This window comes from Lepisosteus oculatus, chromosome 3 (assembly GCF_040954835.1).
Source record: "Lepisosteus oculatus isolate fLepOcu1 chromosome 3, fLepOcu1.hap2, whole genome shotgun sequence".
Taxonomy (NCBI): Eukaryota; Metazoa; Chordata; class Actinopteri; order Semionotiformes; family Lepisosteidae; genus Lepisosteus; species Lepisosteus oculatus.
Genome location: NC_090698.1, coordinates 4,983,123 through 5,000,739, shown reverse-complemented (window position 1 = coordinate 5,000,739; position 17,617 = coordinate 4,983,123). Strand labels below are relative to the sequence as shown.

At 42.2% G+C, this 17,617-nt stretch overlaps 1 protein-coding gene and 2 long non-coding RNA genes across 3 annotated transcripts in view; 1 reads left to right on the top strand and 2 right to left on the bottom strand.

Moving 5' to 3' along the window:
* prx (periaxin) overlaps positions 1–17,381 on the bottom strand; it is a 33,307-nt gene extending 15,926 nt beyond the window's left edge. The window contains exon 1 of the mRNA XM_069186352.1: positions 17,198–17,381. Coding sequence (XP_069042453.1) covers positions 17,198–17,255 — 58 coding nt within the window. The 5' untranslated portion in view covers positions 17,256–17,381. The remainder of the gene's footprint in view (positions 1–17,197) is intronic.
* Positions 1,889–3,638, bottom strand: LOC138228336 (uncharacterized). The gene is made up of 3 exons (XR_011185420.1): positions 3,057–3,638; positions 2,644–2,771; positions 1,889–2,156 (listed from the first exon to the last, which is right to left on the bottom strand). It is a non-coding gene; the product is annotated as an uncharacterized lncRNA (long non-coding RNA).
* On the top strand, positions 3,657–7,892 carry LOC107076649 (uncharacterized). Its single transcript, XR_001477830.2, has 3 exons — positions 3,657–3,737; positions 6,801–6,946; positions 7,706–7,892. It is a non-coding gene; the product is annotated as an uncharacterized lncRNA (long non-coding RNA).
* Positions 17,382–17,617: the final 236 nt, after the last annotated feature.

Sequence of the window (17,617 nt, the reverse complement as noted above, 5' to 3'; positions counted from 1 at the left end):
ATAAAAATATATATAAAAAACAAAGCCTTCAGAACAAACAAGAGAGAGCCATTCAGTCCATCTAGCCTGTTTGATCCAAGGATCTGTTCCAGCCACTTCTTGAAGGAAGCCGAAGTATTAGATTCAACGACATGTCTGGGTAGATCCTTCCATGCTCCTTCAAAGTCCTATTAAGCTCCACCCTGAGTTTCAGGATCCACACCCTCTGGTGCTGTAGAGCTCTGATTACTATAAGGCACGGGGGAATTTCAGGGTGTTTCATATCAGCATGTTTACCATTCCAATGAAGATTGTATCGGATGTCCCAGCTGGATCACGGGAAGCTGGCACAGACGACAAACAGCGCTGCCTGAGAAGCCGAACAACACCTGAACATTTTCAATCAACGCATGGGGGCTGTTTATAGCAAAGGTCTGATTTGAGTGAGATGGTGTTTTAGGGCAGGACTAAGTCCAAGTCATCGTAGTAGGGTGGAGGAACTGGCAATTCAGAAGACATAACTCTCACAGACACACAAACCCTTTGGCACATTAATCACATTAACTCTTTTATGACTTTGCCAATGCCCCTATTAGGTCTGCACACCACTGCCAAATGCCCCTGTGAATGCAGAACTAATACAGCTCATGCCTGTGACATCATCAGCCCTGACCTACAGAAAACTCAACTTAAAACTGAGTCCATCAAGAATCAAGTCCATTCTATTTGAGCGCCTTCATATGAGGCAAAAACTCCTGAAGTGACCCTTTACGGTGATAGTCAATGAGGTAGCCCTCTCATGACTATTGCACAGCCAAGAATAAAAAAAAACAGAGGAGAGGGCCTGGAATGAAAACATTAAAATGCACACGATTTGCAAATACATGCCCAGGATTTCCAAAATGCAACCTATGCACAGTGTAGATCAAAACTTCAGAGCATGTTGACAAACTCCCAAAACCAATAAAGGTGACAGCAGTTAAGATCGTTTAGATGGCCACCAACAAGCACGGAAAAGCAAAATACTGCAGCACAAACGCTGTCTTCACTTCTTTCCTGCACTCAGCTCTGCAGAGCCACATCCCTTCAGGTGATTCCCCTCTCATGCCTGGCTAATTGTCACAACCTGAATATTTTAAAGCGCATGCACCTATCAAAACCCAAACAGCAGCCGTGCTTTCCAAAGACAAATTCCCATCTTGATTCCTTCTTTTGGGAAACACATGACGGGGCCAGCAGGTACTGTTTTGTTTGTGGCTGCTCCCTCTGGTGCTTGGTGTTATGCTCTGCACATATTCCCCGTGACCAAATCACTCATGCTAGCAGGAGAGGATCTTTGCGCTTCTTCCAAGGGAAGACACCGACACGCCCTTTACTGCTGTTGCTTCAGCTACGGCCTCCCGTCACCCCTAATAATAGGAGGCTACTGTGAAAGCCTGGGGCCCAAACGAAGAACGTCTTTGATGCAGCTACAGTAGGCAGGAGGACTTGGCATCCAGAGCCCCAGTGCAGAACCCAAGCTGGACGGAGCGCCAAGTTCTGAAGACGATTAAAAAAAAAAAAACTTTCACAGAGTTGTGTGTAGGAATCTGGACTTCTTTTATTCTGAGAGTGAGAGGAGCAGCTGGCCATCTGGAGCACGAGGGTAAAGGGGGGTGGGGTTGCTCTGGGTGGGGGGGTGGGTTGGGGGGATTTTCCAAATAGCTGAACCCACTTTCTTTATATAGAAAGAGCGCCATTCCAGCGCAGGGCAGAGCTCTAACGCAGACTGCCAGCCATCCTGCATCATGGGAGAGAAGGGCTCTCCCAGTGCTCACTGTGTCTGGGGTCCACAATCAGTGCACAACCCAGTTTCAACCCCCCCCCCCCCAAAAAAAAAACCCACACAGCTGTGAAAAAACACCCGCTTTTTAATGCTTTTTGTATTTGCTTTTAACAGTAACAATAACAGTAAGTAGTTGTTTTACAGCATACCCATCATTCAAGATAAAATAACATCATCGTCCAATGACTGAATTAGGAGAGGAGATTTTCCCAATATAAATCCGAGGAGGTGACCAGATCTTCCCAAAGTGCTGAGATCATGTCGGTTTTTCTGGAGGTGGAAATCAGAACCACCTGCTTTGGTTTAACCTCTCACATCTACTGCAACATGCTCAAGGTTAGCGTGAAATGCACTGAAAAAGACAATTCCATAGGTGTTAGGAGAATCAAGTATACTCTTTACGTCAGGAGTCCCCAGCCCTGTTCCTAGAGAGCCCTAATCCAGTTAGTAGAGATAAACTTCTAGGTCACCTGTTTTTAAAGAGAAGTACCTACAGTATAAGATCCTGATGAGTTAAGGAAGTATTGTCATTAAGATAGGCCTTGTCCTTGAGGGCTGAAGGGTTTGATCCCAAATTATTATTTAACTCATCGAACCACCTGCTTCACTGATCACAGAGAAGCTGTTCCAAGTCTTTAGAAATCGATGATATAATGGTCGCCTCTGAACGATGCCAGGTGGTTAAAGCTCTCCCGGAACAGAGCTGGGTCCTACTGTATATTCAAAGGAAGGAAACTTGAGTTGTAAATGGTAATTCGGTGTATTGAAAAGGAAAATAACCTACTGTTCTTTAATCTAGTAATTCACAAGATGGATAATCAGAAGATAGATTCTGGTACCTTGTGTGATAAAGCACGAACCCCCAGCTCCATAGCAATTTGACTTCCACTGGGGGTATATACTGTACCTCATACTCATGCTTATATACTGCTGGTTTCAGGAGGGTAGCTGCGTCAGCATGCGTAGGCTGCAAAGGAACAAGTAATAGGTTTATTCCATGCTGAAGAGAGACGAAAGAAAACACAACGTTTCGGCCGTGGAGCCTTCACACCTGAAGAAGGCTCCACAGCCGAAACGTTGCGTTTTCTTTTTTCTTTATTTTCGGCATGGAATAAACCTATTATTTGTTCCTTATACCTCATTACGGTGCAAATCAACGTAAATATGCCAAATAACGAAAGAACACAACAGGAGGTAAATACAGTACTGCCCGGTTTCTGATTAAAGAAAGGAATAATGTAAAAGCACGTACCCTTTACAGCCGCTGAGCGGAGTGTTTTTTCAGGAAGACGCGATGAAGCGGGAGAGACGCGACGGGCAACGGGCGGGAAAAGGCGCGCGCGAGAGAAGGTTGGAATGACACCGCGAGCGCGCGTCGCGCCGCGGACCCCGTCGTTAACCTAGCGAACCACTTCCAAGTCTTGAGTGATAAAAGGCGTCTCCGCAGGACCTATATTTCTAATAAACTGTCAAATGTGTGATTTGGAAAACATATTAAGTGAATGTGGATGTCAGCTTTCACCTGGCTCATCCTTAATAAAGGAGGGAATTGTTGCTTTGGAAGAAAAAAAACAAGACGCGGAACTAAGGGGCTTAATAAACTTTCGACAGAAAGGCAGGAATTCGGTACAAAGGCAGATTTGATTTAACGGATTTAATGGGTCGACAAAACGGTCTGGAAAGCCTGAATAACCGGGCATCGCGAAGTTTCTAGAAATAGGGTGGACTCGCAAAACGTCCATGTTTCTACCTGTTAAAACCTTTTCAGGGAGATTCTGTCTAACAGGACTTCGAAAATCCCGTAATCTATTATTATTATTATTATTATTATTATTATTATTATTATTATTATTATTATTATTATTATTATTATCAAGACCGAAACGTAAAGGAACTGACCACTCTCAACGACAGTATGAGACCTTCGTTAATGGTAAGAAATGAACTTAAAGTGAATATATTTTAAGACGAGCATTGTGCATAATTTGAAATGTTGGCGCCTGTTCTCCGCTCCCAAATGAAAACATATCTATGGAGGAGGGTCACACAAATTCACCGATACCGTGCTTTTTTCTGTTATTTCTAAAGTGGGATAGAGGTGCAGGTCTGGACAATCCAGTAGCTATTCGGACAATTTGAGAAAAATGGAGAAAACAAGAATTCAGGCCTTAATTTTTTAAACGCTCTTCTCAGCAAAATGTTCGCTCCTACGTTCAGTTTTTTCTGTTCATATTTCTTTTTCTATTCTTGGAAGCGACATGCTGGCTGAGAAATTCCCTCCCACCACAATTAAATCTCAAGGCCAAGAATTGTCTGGTTTCAGTAGCTCGGAGGGACTAAATATTTTGTAGGATGTGTGCCATTTGAACAATTAAAATGAGAAGAAAACATTACCTACAGAAGCTCAAGCTCAGAAGTTAGTAGCTAATTGGTGGAGAGGATGATATCTGGTCATTTCTGGAAAGAAGCTGACAAAAATGGCGTGGTAACTTGTTCCACAATCCCACCACCCTTTGTGTAAAGTAGTACTGAGCGATTCACTCCATCCATCTGTACTAACACCAAGCACCAAGTGTTTTGCAGAACTAGTGTTCAGTTTCGCAAAACAATATCATGAGATAGTGATTCCTCAATAAGCAAAGTAAAACCAAGGGAGGGGAGGTCAGTACCATAAGATACAGTACGTAGGATCACAGGTCAGTCTGTGAGCCAGTCAGGCCTGTCAAGCAGCAGGTTGCATGGAGTAAGGTTTTCTTTTCCCCTTTACCTGGCCTGAAAACATGTCTTCCACACTTCAGCACTGAGCTCTGCATGATGTGCAAGACTTAGGCCTTTTTCCCAAATGAACATTCAGTTTTAGTTTACTCCTCTTTTCTCTTGGTATTGTGGGGGTATAAATATTATTTCATTTGATGACAACAGGTTTTTTTTTTGCACAATGTCTGAATCAAACATAGCATAGATCTTATGTTTAATTTCCAGATGCCCAGGCCTATACAGCTCTGCCTGATGGACAGACAAGCGCTGTAATGATGACTAAGGGCATTCAAAAAGAAGATATTTGACAGAATGCCTCCAATCACAATTTTCTCTATTGTCTTAGCAAACATTAGAACAGCAGGTTTTGAAAGAAAAAACACACATGCAGAAACAATCTGTGGTCAAAAATGCTTTCCCACGCCTTGCAATTGAGTCAAACCCACGGCCGTCTCTCAGTAAATGTCAGCGCTCCATAATGTGAATTCCTCCTTCACTGCAGGACAATGATGGCGAAATCCCTCATATGCATTGCTGACATTCCCGGGAAAGGTCCAGGAATCAGGAGACCCTTGTTGATATTATGTAGGCAGCCTTTCCCCTGCATCTTGTCTAGAAGTGAAAACACTTCTCTCTCTAGTCCTGTTGTGGTGTTTTTGAAGGTGGTCTGTAGGTATCGTGGCTTAAAAGGCTAATTTCACAGACTACTGGAAAACAACAATCAGAAAACACTGTTCAGAACTGACAACTGAAACATTCTGGGGGAGGTATTTGCTGTTGCACAGTGTTTGGGATCCCCCTAATAAAACCCTGTACACAAAGGGCTGTGTATCCCAAAAATTTTCCCACCTTATTTTTCCAGATCCCTTTTGTGTATTGCAAAAAAGTAAAGTATATAAAATATACAGCACAGTATATAAGCATGGGACAAGTAATAGGTTTATTCCATGCTGAAAAGAGAAGAAAGAAAACACAACGTTTCGGCCGTGGAGCCTTCTTCAGGTGTGAAGGCTCCACGGCTGAAACTTTGTGTTTTCTTTCTTCTCTTTTCAGCGTGGAATAAACCTATTACTTGTTCCTTTGCAGCCTATGCATGCTGACACAGCTACCCACCTGAACCTATGTAAGCATGGATGTGTACATGGCATAAAACCACTAGTGAATGTACAGTATTATTTTGCTTACTCCCCCATAATACTCTTCATCCCTTTCAGGTGCAAGAGGAAAATTGTATGGCTAAAGGAAAGGCAATGCATAGAACATATATGCTGGACATATGCTGTATATGCTGGATAATTCACACAATTTGTAATAGGTCTGGATTTGGCACAGATCGTGTAGCTACAGTGTATTGTAATATTCACAGCCAAGTCAAATCCACATTTCCCTGGACACTCCTAACCTAAGTCGCCAGACACAACTCTGGAAAAAACTAAAAGTGCCACTGGGTTCAAGCAGAGCAGGAAATCTAATTCACTTTTCAGGAAGCCAGCATGATTTCTGCAAATACTTTCCATGCTGACAAAAGGGCACGAACATATTCCATTGCCTTGGATCTGTTTCATTGAGTTTTGTCCGCATCTCAGGTAAAATTTAAAAATACATTTCATTTGCCATATGTATGGAGCCCTGTCACATTAAAAGCACTCTTAAGAACATTGCTTAGTTTTGAGCTTTGTGTTGCAATATATAAACGAGTATCAGGTTGCTAGGCTTTTGTACACCTGCAGAGGCTAGATGGTTGTGCAGAAAACTGATTCTTACATCACACATGTATGTAGGTTGTGTATGGGGAAAACTGGACATGTCCACTGTTTCCAGTGGTGGTTTGTGGGTTTGCAAGTAGACAAGGTGCTCAATGGTAGTTAAAGTCAATAGCTGCATCTCAGGCAGAATATCCCAGGCCTCCTTTCTGATCAAATAAAATCTCAGAGTGTCAAGCATATCTGGGCACAAGCAGCCTAAATAAACCAACTTCTAAAAGTTCTTACTCAATGGCTTTGTATTAGTGTCAAAGTCCTTCTCATACTGATGCATATATACCAGGGGTGAGCAGTACTGGAGAGCTGGTAGAAGATATTAAAGTGGTCCCATTAAATCAATAATGAACTGATTTAAGTTAAGAGCAAAGTTGGAGTGAGAACCTAAAGACACACCAGCCCCTGGTTACCTAATTGCCCATCCCCCATATCTACAATACTATGGTAAACAACCAATTTAAAAAATATTTTTTTTCTAGTTTCGTCATCTGCCTTTAAGGAGATGCAGGACTAAAGCTTTCAGAAGTCAGATGAGATTAATGTATGGAGATGAACAGTCTAGGACCACTCAGTATATTAGCATGCATAAATTACGATCATTTACAACCAACTGTTGCAGATGGATGTAAGTTGAATTCATTCTTAACTTGAAAAACAAAAATGACATGCTGATCCATTCTTGAAGCCCTCACTGAAAATGCACTGAGCTTGTATGAACTGATGAGCCAAAATCAACCCGGCTTTTTTTTTTTGTCAACTTCCAAAGTAAACCGAGATAAAGAAAAATAAAAGGAAGGTGTTTATTCCTCTCAGCCCAGTTTGGCTCTGAAGGGGGCAACCTTCTCTCTGAGCAGGAAGTTGTTAGCCTGGGCCCCCCAGTTGTTGTCCATGTGGGACAGAAACAGAGGAAGCCATGCCCAGCTCATTGTTTTCTCCCAACGGTTTAACAAGACAGAATGAAACATCTGTTTACGCCGCTTTGGAGTCTGTTTCCTTGTGATTTTGTCTCTCAACTTCCCTAGACCCTCTTAAATCAGCTCCTCTTGGGCCTTCCTGGTGCCAAGGTGAATTACAGCTATACATTTTAGGAGGAGTCACCAAGGAATACGTCTTTTCCTTTTCTAAAATTATTTGAATATGTACTGGCTCAGTGGTGCACATATCCTGGCCTGGAAGATAAGAGATTACCTTTTACCATTTAGTAACTACAGAATTTGAGACACGTTTGATCCCTTTAAACCACAAAGGGCTTCTATCACTTCAGTGGTTATCAGTCCCAGCCTAGGGGTCATTTCTGGCCCCTGATTTTTGTTCCAGCCAGTTGCAGGGCAGTTTATTTCTAAATAAATAGAAATATGAGTGTTTATTTTTCATTTGTTTTCAGCTCCCTAGACGTTGAATGGAATTTGTATTTGCAACCATCCCTGTATGAATAGGTGAACTCCCAAACTGTCCTCATTGATGGGTGTTAATCAAAAGGTGGAAAATGTGACTTCAGCAGAAGAAAAACTGTCTGATAAAGTGTCATTCCTCTTCTGTTCATAATAAACTGGCTTTTTAGTCCAAACTAAGTGAGAAGATTCTTGTTGAGCATGTTAAGGAGAGACTGCAGACTTTTCTGTATGCCTAAGGTGTTGGAAAGGTACTTCAGCTACATACAACTGAAACCAAACCATGAGTACTCAAAAAAGCAAGAACAATAATTACAGGCAGCAATTAGAACTGGTGATTAAGGGCCTAGCTAGATTAAGACCCAGGAGATCCCTGGGGTCTCCTGATGACTAGGACTGAGTACCACTGAATAAAACACTTAAGAGTTTGTGTGGAGTGAAACATTGTGCTCCATTGTATGGGCTTTGTTCCTAATGGTAATCAGGCATCTTGGTCAAGGAGAAGAATGTAACCTTATTATTGGATGGAATCATATACAAACATGCTGTATAATTGTTCAGTAAGGGAAAACTGGATTCAAATGTAAAAGTCCAAAGTTCATTGTCTATCAAGTCACAAGTCATTACTCAAGACCAACTTGGTGATCCATCTCAAATGTTTCAAGAACCAAGCCCCCCTTAATATAATCTATTATGATCACTTTCTTTAGTTCTCTATTCTCTTGGTCTCTTCTGTACCTAATCCAATACTGGACACAGTTTTCATGGAAACAGGCAACAGAATAAAATTGTATGAGTCAATTCTCATATAATGAATATGAGAATAATTAAGGAGATAACCAATTCTCATATAAATTTTCATATAATGAAAGTCCAGTGAAAAAATATAAATGCATTCTCTCCATTCCTATCTCTGGGTAAGAGTGTTTAAAATTCCCAAAATAACCCCTCGCCCCCTCCCCTTTGCACAGGATGAGTTGAAGTTGGGAGGAACCCCTGTCGCAATCACGTCAGCCTGCCCTCTTTCCTGTCCCCAGATAAATGGTGGTCCAGAGACATGTGTGACACAGCCCAAGACTGAATTTCCTTTCCATTGCAAACATACCATCCAAAAAACAGGATTCCTACACCACACCCAAGCAATTGATTTGAGTTTCCCAAACTTTTGGTCGTGCTGGAATCCAATTTCACTTCATGGCAGCCAGCAGCTACTCCAGTAGAACTCACGGTGGATTGTCTCATGTAATTACTCCAAGGTCTCAAGGATTAGTATTGAACTTCAGCATCAGGTGAGTAGTGAAGTCAGGGTTAGGGTGCAAATATGTTGAAGTTGAGAAGTCTGAGGACACGTAGTAAAAGACACAGGCTGGTGCTGTTCCTGTGGTTATCAGCCAACTTTATAACACAACATCCATTATTCTAAAATGGGGCCATCTGCTTTCCTGCTGCCCTCAGTGCACTTTCTACTTGACACACGTCTGTCTTTGAAGTGTTTACAAAGACTGGTGTCCTGTTAAGGTATCCAGGTGAGCAGACAGTGTTGGATCCCCCCACTGGCTTTGAACCATGCCAGTTAAACAAAACTGGTTTGTTCACACTTGAAGCTAGTTGTAGAAAACAGCTGGATCGTCTTACTGCGCCCCACTATTAATTTAGGACCCCCCTCAAAACAGGGCAAGAAATTTCCTGCTCATGTCCTACTCATCTTCTATAGAGAATAACTCAAATTTTCCTTTGGGAATCCAGTGGAGATTTCCAGACTACGCTCTTCTGTACACTCGCCATATCACCCTGCAACTCACAACTGGCAACCCAATGAAGCTCAGCAGGTGTGAACCTGGCCAGTACCTGGATATGAGACCTTCCAAGCTTGCTGCTGGAAGAGGTGTTGGTGGGGCCAACAGGGGGTGCTCACCCTGTGGTCTGTCTGGGTCCTAATGCCCCAGTACTGGTTGGGGATACTATACTGCAAAAAGGCGCTGTCCTTCAGATGAGACATAAAACCGAGGTCCTGACTCTGTGATTGTTAAAAAAAATCCCAAGGCTTTTCTTGAAAAGTGTAGGAGCCTTACCCTAGCATCCTGGCTAAATTTCCCATTAGCCTTTAGTAATCATGTCCTTCTAATAATCCCCATCTCTGAACTGGCTTCATCTGTTCTCTTCCTCACTGAGAGCTGGTGTGTGGATAGCGAACCGGTGCACTATGGCTGCTGTCGCATCAACCAGGCCTGGTGGTGGTGGAGGGGAGTCCCCATTACTTGTAAAGTGCTTTGTGTGGAGTGTCCTGAAAAGAACTATATAGGTGTATGGAATTAATTAATATTATACTGCAGATACAGATCTTACAAGTGTCTTTCAAGAGTGTGCATCAGAGAAAAAGATTTGATTTCTAAACCACACAACTCGAGGCTTAGACACTGACTTAGTGTTCGTCAAAGAATGTCTTAAATAATTGCACATTTTTTTCAGAACACTGTTCGTTGCTAGCTAAACAGTTTTGTAGGTTTTTAAAGATTTCCTACATTCTCACACCCAGAGTATGGGTTGAGAACTTTTGCATCAATCTTTCCCAGATACGGCAGTGTGGGGACACCTGCTCAGCTTAGTGCAGAGAGAGGGGCTGACTGTTTCCCATTGCCAAAGTCAAAGCCACTTTCTAAAAGATGACAGAATGGCATATTGCTTCCTGCATTAAATAGGCAGAAATAGCAGCAGCCTGGCCTCTTAGGCCCTGATGCAAAACATGATACAATATTCTTCTGCTGGTGTATCCTGAATTTGCAGCCTTAAAGGTGCTCAGCAACCGTTCACCCATTTCCAGCTCCCAGGAATTGTCAGTGATGAAGATTTTACAAATGCTGTCATTTCTATGTATAGTACATCAACAGCCCCTTGCATTCTGTCCAGCCCAGCCCAACCCACCCCACCCCCCCTGCCTGGTGCAACAGAGCCTATTTTAGATCAGGACCCTCCCCTCCTCCTCACCCCACTAGTGTTCCATCACACCAGTTCACAGCTCACAGGCACGCCAGTTAAGGGTGGTTCGTACAAAATAATTCATGTTGTTGAGGAAAATGCATGGCATAAAAAGATTCTCTCTTAAAGCAGGGGTCCTCAAGTCTAGTCATAGAAAGCAACAGTTCAGCTAGTTTGTAGCAAGACATTTAAGTTATCTGAACAAAGGGTTAGCCGGATTAATTCATCTTTCCCCGTGAATAGTTCTGAAGCTGCTAGTTGGTTCTGCTGCTACCCTGTTTTTTTCCCCCCAATTGTCAAAATCAAAGCTCCCAACTGATTAGATACCAGGTAAAAAGAATCTTTCAAAAGATGAGCTGTAAAAATTATTAAACACACCCTGTACAATCATAAGCCCTGTGGTAATTTCCAGTGCTTAATATAACATTTTATGGACAAATGTAATACATAAAGAGTTGCTTTTTGATTAACAGCATTTCTTTTTTGGAAGTGTGTTCAAAACTGGCAAAAACTAGTTATTTTTACACATTGGGTTGGAGCCAATATCTTGGCTTCATTCAAGAAATGGGTGATTCTAGGCTCTCATCAAGCTGATACCAAACATGTTAGAATAGATTAACCAAATGGACTCTACTTGTTTGTATTCTTTATGTTCTCATGTGTTTTTACACATTTTGTTCAGCTCATGTTGATCTGACACCAGTAGTGTTACATTATAAGTACAATATTTCTGTGCCTGCTACAGCAAGATGAGATCTAATCAGAATCCCAGCATCCACCCCTTTTTGTTGACACCATTGCCATTACCCCCAGGTAAGCATGAACCCATGAAATAGCCCTATCCATACTCCCCCTTACTTTCTGAAAGCCACTCATTCCTGGTAAGTTTTGCAGAAACCAGAACCCCATCCTGGAAGCACTGGCCTTAAGCCAGGCCACAGTCCAGAACTGAACCAAGGACCCAAGAGTTGTTAAGTAGTAGCTCTCATCACCACCAAATGTCACACTCCAGGAACTTCTACTAAACCAAATTCTAATCCGTACCCATATCCTAACCCTGAAAACCAGCATGCTCAAAATAGGACCCCTCCCACCCTAGTGCACATCAGTTGTGCCAATAACACCGCTTACCATAATTGCTACATTCCACTTGTTTGTACGGAAGCAACAAATTTCTGATGCAAATAAGACACACTGAGCCTGTCATTAGCTCTGCTTGGCACATGTACATGAATCACACGGAATAATATTCTGTGCGCATAACTGCGATTTCGTTTTAAGCAAGTGTTTTCTGAGTTCCATATTCCATACATCTCCTTTCTCACTCTGCTAAGACATAGACATGTTCATCCTCCATCGATGCTATTGGGTCTTGATGGGTTGATGCCATTTTAAAACAAGATTGTCTAAATCAAACGTTTAGAAATGACCCAATCCTGCAACATCCATCTCCTGGCATTCTTCAGAACATATTATTGCAAATACATTTTACAAAACAATGCCATACTGTGAATTTACAACACTTTGCTATGGTTTCCCACACCTGTGTGTTTTTTCCCCCAACAAGATTTCACTTTATAACACTGCTCTTGAAACATATACTACAGTTACCATTCAGAAAAGATCTACTAGTCAGTACAGTTAGCATCGGAATCACAAACAAGGGCGTCTTTATAAAGTGGACCAAGTGCATCTCAATAGAGGAGGTACTAAAAACGATTGTTTATTACGCACATAAGCACTCATTATTAAAGCCTCAATGTCCTTACTCAACCTGCGAGCATTTTCCACCATACAGAAGACATATGCCCTACTCTTTCACCCTCAAAGAGAACTATTCACTGAAATACCATGCGGGCGGAAAGCAGCAGAAAAACTCCCTAATAAAAAAAATCCTTTTGTTAAGTGGAGCAAAAGCCTTGTAAATATACCACGCATGTTGTCCTGGAATCACATTCCAAGCCCTGTAACGAGTTACATTAAAGTACTGTTAATCACAGACCAAATGACTGCCAGCGCAGCTGTCCCCTGGTGTATAAAATAAAAAAAATTGGGAGCCTGGAGCCATCTAAAACTCTGGGTCTGCTTTCCTCCAAGGCTGACTGTTAAAACTTAGAAAAGAACGATTCAGGGCAATGAATGCAGTGGTTCAAACATGGAATAAGGCAGTTGCAAAAATGCAATGCATTTCAAAGACTTAAAAGATGAGAAATAGTTTTCTCTCCGACACAGACAATGGAGACAAAAAGATGTTGGATCAATTGTACACTAAAACGTCTTTAGCTTATTTGCCATCATTACAGTAATCAAGCAAGAAACCTTTCCTTGGGATTTCTCCAGGAACATTGGAAAAAGCAGAAAATCCCAAGGAAAGTGTGAGGACAACTATCAATATACTATGTCTAACCCACTGCAATCTCACCCCAGTGTATTTTTCCTACTACACATTAGCAGTGGGGTCTTGTTAAAGCAACCAGACTATTTGCTCAAGAACAAAAAGTTCTCCTCGTTTATCTGAAAGGAAATAAAACTTAAGTTTAAGGGAGGAAAATGTGATTTGGAAAAAGGATTGAAGAAATTGATTTCAGAGGAGTATTTTGAGTTTAATAACTGGTACAGGAACAAAAGCTTCTATGCTCATCCTGTAGATGTACAGGACATCCAGGCTTGTTAATGACCTGAGTTTTGATGTGTCAATAGACACCAACCCTCATCCTTTAGGTCAAAATTCCTTGAATCCTTCACCTTAAACATTTTTGAAAGCACCAGAGTTCTCTTTGCAAGAATTGGAATCAGAAATAGCAAACTCATTCTAATCTCTTAAAAGCCGGGAGAAAAAAAAAGAGCATTTTGACTGGCCCTGTCAAATGAAATCGTTTAGTTTGATGGCAAAAGTAACTTAGATCAGACGAATCAGCTCTTACCCCAGTGCTCTTGGTCTAAAGCCCCAGTGAGGTGCAGAGATCAGCTGCTGTATCGAGAGTGCCTGCCGTCCTGCAGAATTAAAAGCTAGCACGCTCACTTATTTCTTGTTCCCCTTTGCCAAAAGCCTATCTCCTTAACTGAGCGCTGGAAAAGGAAATCCATACAAGCCCACTGCTACTGCTGCAAGTCCGGGAGGAGGGGGGAGGAAACCAGTGGCTGATTGGCTGCTGCTGCTTCTGACAAAACAGGACATTGTGGCTCACTGTTACTCTGGGATGCTCCCAAATGTGGAAGGGGAAGGGGAGGGGACGCAAGCACGCACACAGAGACATGGCAGTGGTCATGCTGGAGTGAGCTTCGCACAGTGGTCAACCTGGAGGGCGCATGCAGTACACATTCCCGACTTTAAAAAGTGGCTTGGCTTTAAGAACATAAGAACATTTTGCACAGGAAGCCAAATTAAAGCTGTGCTGGCTCAAGTCAAACATCCTACAGTTCATTTCAAGATCCACATTAAGTCCTTTAAATGATTTTATTGTTTTCAGATTTTTCCCCCTCTAAAGAGCTAAATCCAGTTAAGGAACTTAATTGTATTGCTTAATTTCTAGTATTCTTTGGAACTGGAAAGGTTGAGATGCAAGTGTAATTTATTCAAGAATCCCATCATATGAAATGCAGCAGCCCCTCCTCAACCCCAGAATGGTACAGTGTTCACCGTTTCCCCCAATGCTTCTGGCCCAAACCACACTGTCTGCATCAAGCCCTGCACCCAGCCCAAGTTCTGCTTTGTGCCTGGCGTTTGGTTCTTATGTAAATATGACCAGAAACTGAACATGGGCACATATTTACTCCTGTGGCCTGGTGTCTAGAGTTATACCCTTGAGTAATGGTCATGCCGAAATCACTTTTACTTGACATTGAGTGTTTGATAACTGAAAAGAGATGTTTTTGGCCTTCATTCACCAGCAGATGAGTATAGACTAATGAAGATGATGAATTATCAGAATGCAATTTAAATTGGAAACTCCTGGAATTGCAATTGCTTTTCTTCACACAGTGCCATACTGACAAAACTATCCCTTCAGATTTAGTCTTTTGGTGAACAAAACTTCTGTTAGTTTCACTTCTATCCTTAAGTGACTTTTAGACAAACACTTAAAAGGCTAGTTGGACTAAATGAAAAGAAAACCAAAGGAACCCAATTATGTTATCAGTCCCCACTGTGAATTGAAGCAAAGCTTGGTGTTCTGCAGTTGGAAACAGCAGCAACATTTATGGAACTAAAATTAAGTTTGTTTTCCAGGCCAGCACTTCTGTCTCATTAACTTCTGGGGTGTAAATCTTTTTCCTTATTTTTCCAAGTTGAAAGCATCAGTTAGAATTTCAGCTGACTGGGGCAACATGAACAACAAAAAAAAAGTGGATAGTGAAAACGCTTGCCTGCCTCAGCAGTTAACCAGATTCTCTCTCCAGCCCCAGAAACCTCTTTGACCCTCAACACAGCAACCTCACCGTTGCCAAGGCGATGCTGTGCCAGTGCTCCACAGACCGGCTTCAAACTGGGTTTGCTCATCACATGCAATTTCCCCACCATCACCTTCGAGGAAGCATCACGCAGACAGTACAGACCGAAAGAGGTGAGTCTGAGGCTTAGAGTACAATAGCAGAAAAACGCATAACAGACAGCAATGAGCACATAAACTGCTCCAGAAAAGCACTGGCAAGGTAACAAATAAAATCCACTATCAGCCAATTATCTCTTCTTGGAAAAAGTCCCAGTACCAGGTCAGATAATGTGGCCAGGCAGCTTGTTCCAGACTACCGACAGCACTTTGTGTAATGGATTACTTAGATAACTATAAATAATTTTTGTCTCCTTAAAAACCCAGGGATATTTCTGGTTCCTCGACTCTAGACTTACCAATGTAATATCGACATTTTTGTAGTACACTATTCCATGAGGTCTTATTTCCCATTTTGGCTATATAATTCTTTTACTTAAAATCTGAAACATATTGTACTCGGACATGATGTGAAAAGAGTACAGCAAACAATTATGCATATACACCATGAGAGAAAAGCCAAGAGTGTGAACACAGGTCAGCGGGTCATGAAAAGCTAACACTCCTAAACTCTTGTTGGGCAATATAGTGGTTCTTCCATATTACACTTCAATCCTAAAATCCAGGGGAAAGGGTGATGTCCATCAAGTGACCAAGTCAAACAAAACTGGCTAACCAAACTGATACTGGGACTTCAAGACCATTAAAGGCATAGACATGACTAGCCCCCCAGCCTTTAGCAATCGTCACTTACTATTAATCCCCATCTGACAATTGGCTTCATCACTCTGTTCTCCTACCCACTGATAGCATCATCGTCGTCGATGATCCACCGTTGCATCATCCAGGTGTGGGCTACACATTGGAGACCCCATTTCCTGTAACGTGCTTGTCCAGAAAAACTCTCTATATAAAAGTGTAAGGAATTATCTTGACATTCCTGCTCCCCTCCGCCCCACACCCAGTTCCTCTGCCTCTCCGAGTTGTCACTGTGCACGTCTGGAAACAGCTGTCACGGCTGTCTGACAGAACACACAGACACACCAGTGGGGGAAGGAAGTGTTTAAAATTGCAGTAGGAATGCAAAAAAATATATAACCCTGTAAAAAAAGAAGCAAAGGCGGTGCACTAGAGTAGATGGTGAATTCAGAGACGGACTGCTCAAAGGCTGGAGACAGTGTCAGTAAAACATACTGTTCCCCCCAGTCATTATCTGCCCATCAGACAAGTACGTAAACCACAGTTTAAGACATTAACAAAAAACAAAATCATTTAGCATTTTACAAAAAAAAAAAGGTTGTGGGAACAATATGGAACAAGCTACCCAGCCATGTGGTTATACCCCGGCTTCTTTCAAGAAACAGCTGGATGAGATTCATGGGCCAATTATGAAACATTCTAGATGGCCTCCTCTCCTTTGTAACCTCTCTTCAACTCATTGTAGGTACAAAGAAATGCTCCAAGACGCCATAACTCATGACCTTGCGGTTTAATCCGTACCATTGCACCATGCCAGGATAACCAGTGTGGTCTTGTCAATTACAGAGCTATTTTAACCAAGCATATGCACTAGAATGTCCTGTATTTCAGTACCTCTGCTAGATTAGAAATGTTAACTTCAAATTTAATTGGTTTCACATCTTTCTTATATCCCCTCCCTTAATGGCTTTCCTCATCATTTCCTTTTCCTCCTATAACTGCTTCAATCATTCTCATTGTGATATTCATAAGTGATGCTTTTATCATCATGAACCACTTGTGGAAAGAAGTACAGATCAGAGCATTGATTTCATACCATTTAAAGTGCACCACAGCAGATGGCAAATTAGAAAGAAAGAAAGTACAAGCACATTTCTAAAAACTGTCATTCAACTGAATTTTATTGACAGACCCTTTGCTAACCACCACCAAAAAATAAAAAGTTGAATAGGCACTTGTCCACTACTGTCCAACCTTAAAAGCCCGCACTGGCTCAATCATACGTGCAGGGCTCTTCCCCAACTACAGCCCCTCGCCACTCACCTGCACTGGAAGGTGGAGTCCAGGTGACTCTGAATATTCCTCTGAAGCACTCGCACATCCTCTGAACAGAGGCACCAAGGAGGAACTCTTGGTGAAGGCAAAATAAAGAAAGCAATAGAAATGCTCCTCTCCTGAAGGGTCCTAATGGCAGCCCTCCCCAGCAGTACAGCAAAAACACTGTTAATGGGCACAGCAACTGAACCCTGCAAAGAGGGAGACTGACAAAACGGATGGCATTAGCACAAGCCCACAGTCAGCAATTCAGGCCACTGTTAAGCCCCTTGCTTTTATGTCCCAAAGGATGGATTTAACAGGCGCTGCATGTGCCCCCACCACCCCGCCTTGTTTTGGGCTTTACAAAACCCACAGAGCACACTACACTTGTCGCTTTTGAAATAATGGGATGCCACAGTGGAAGCA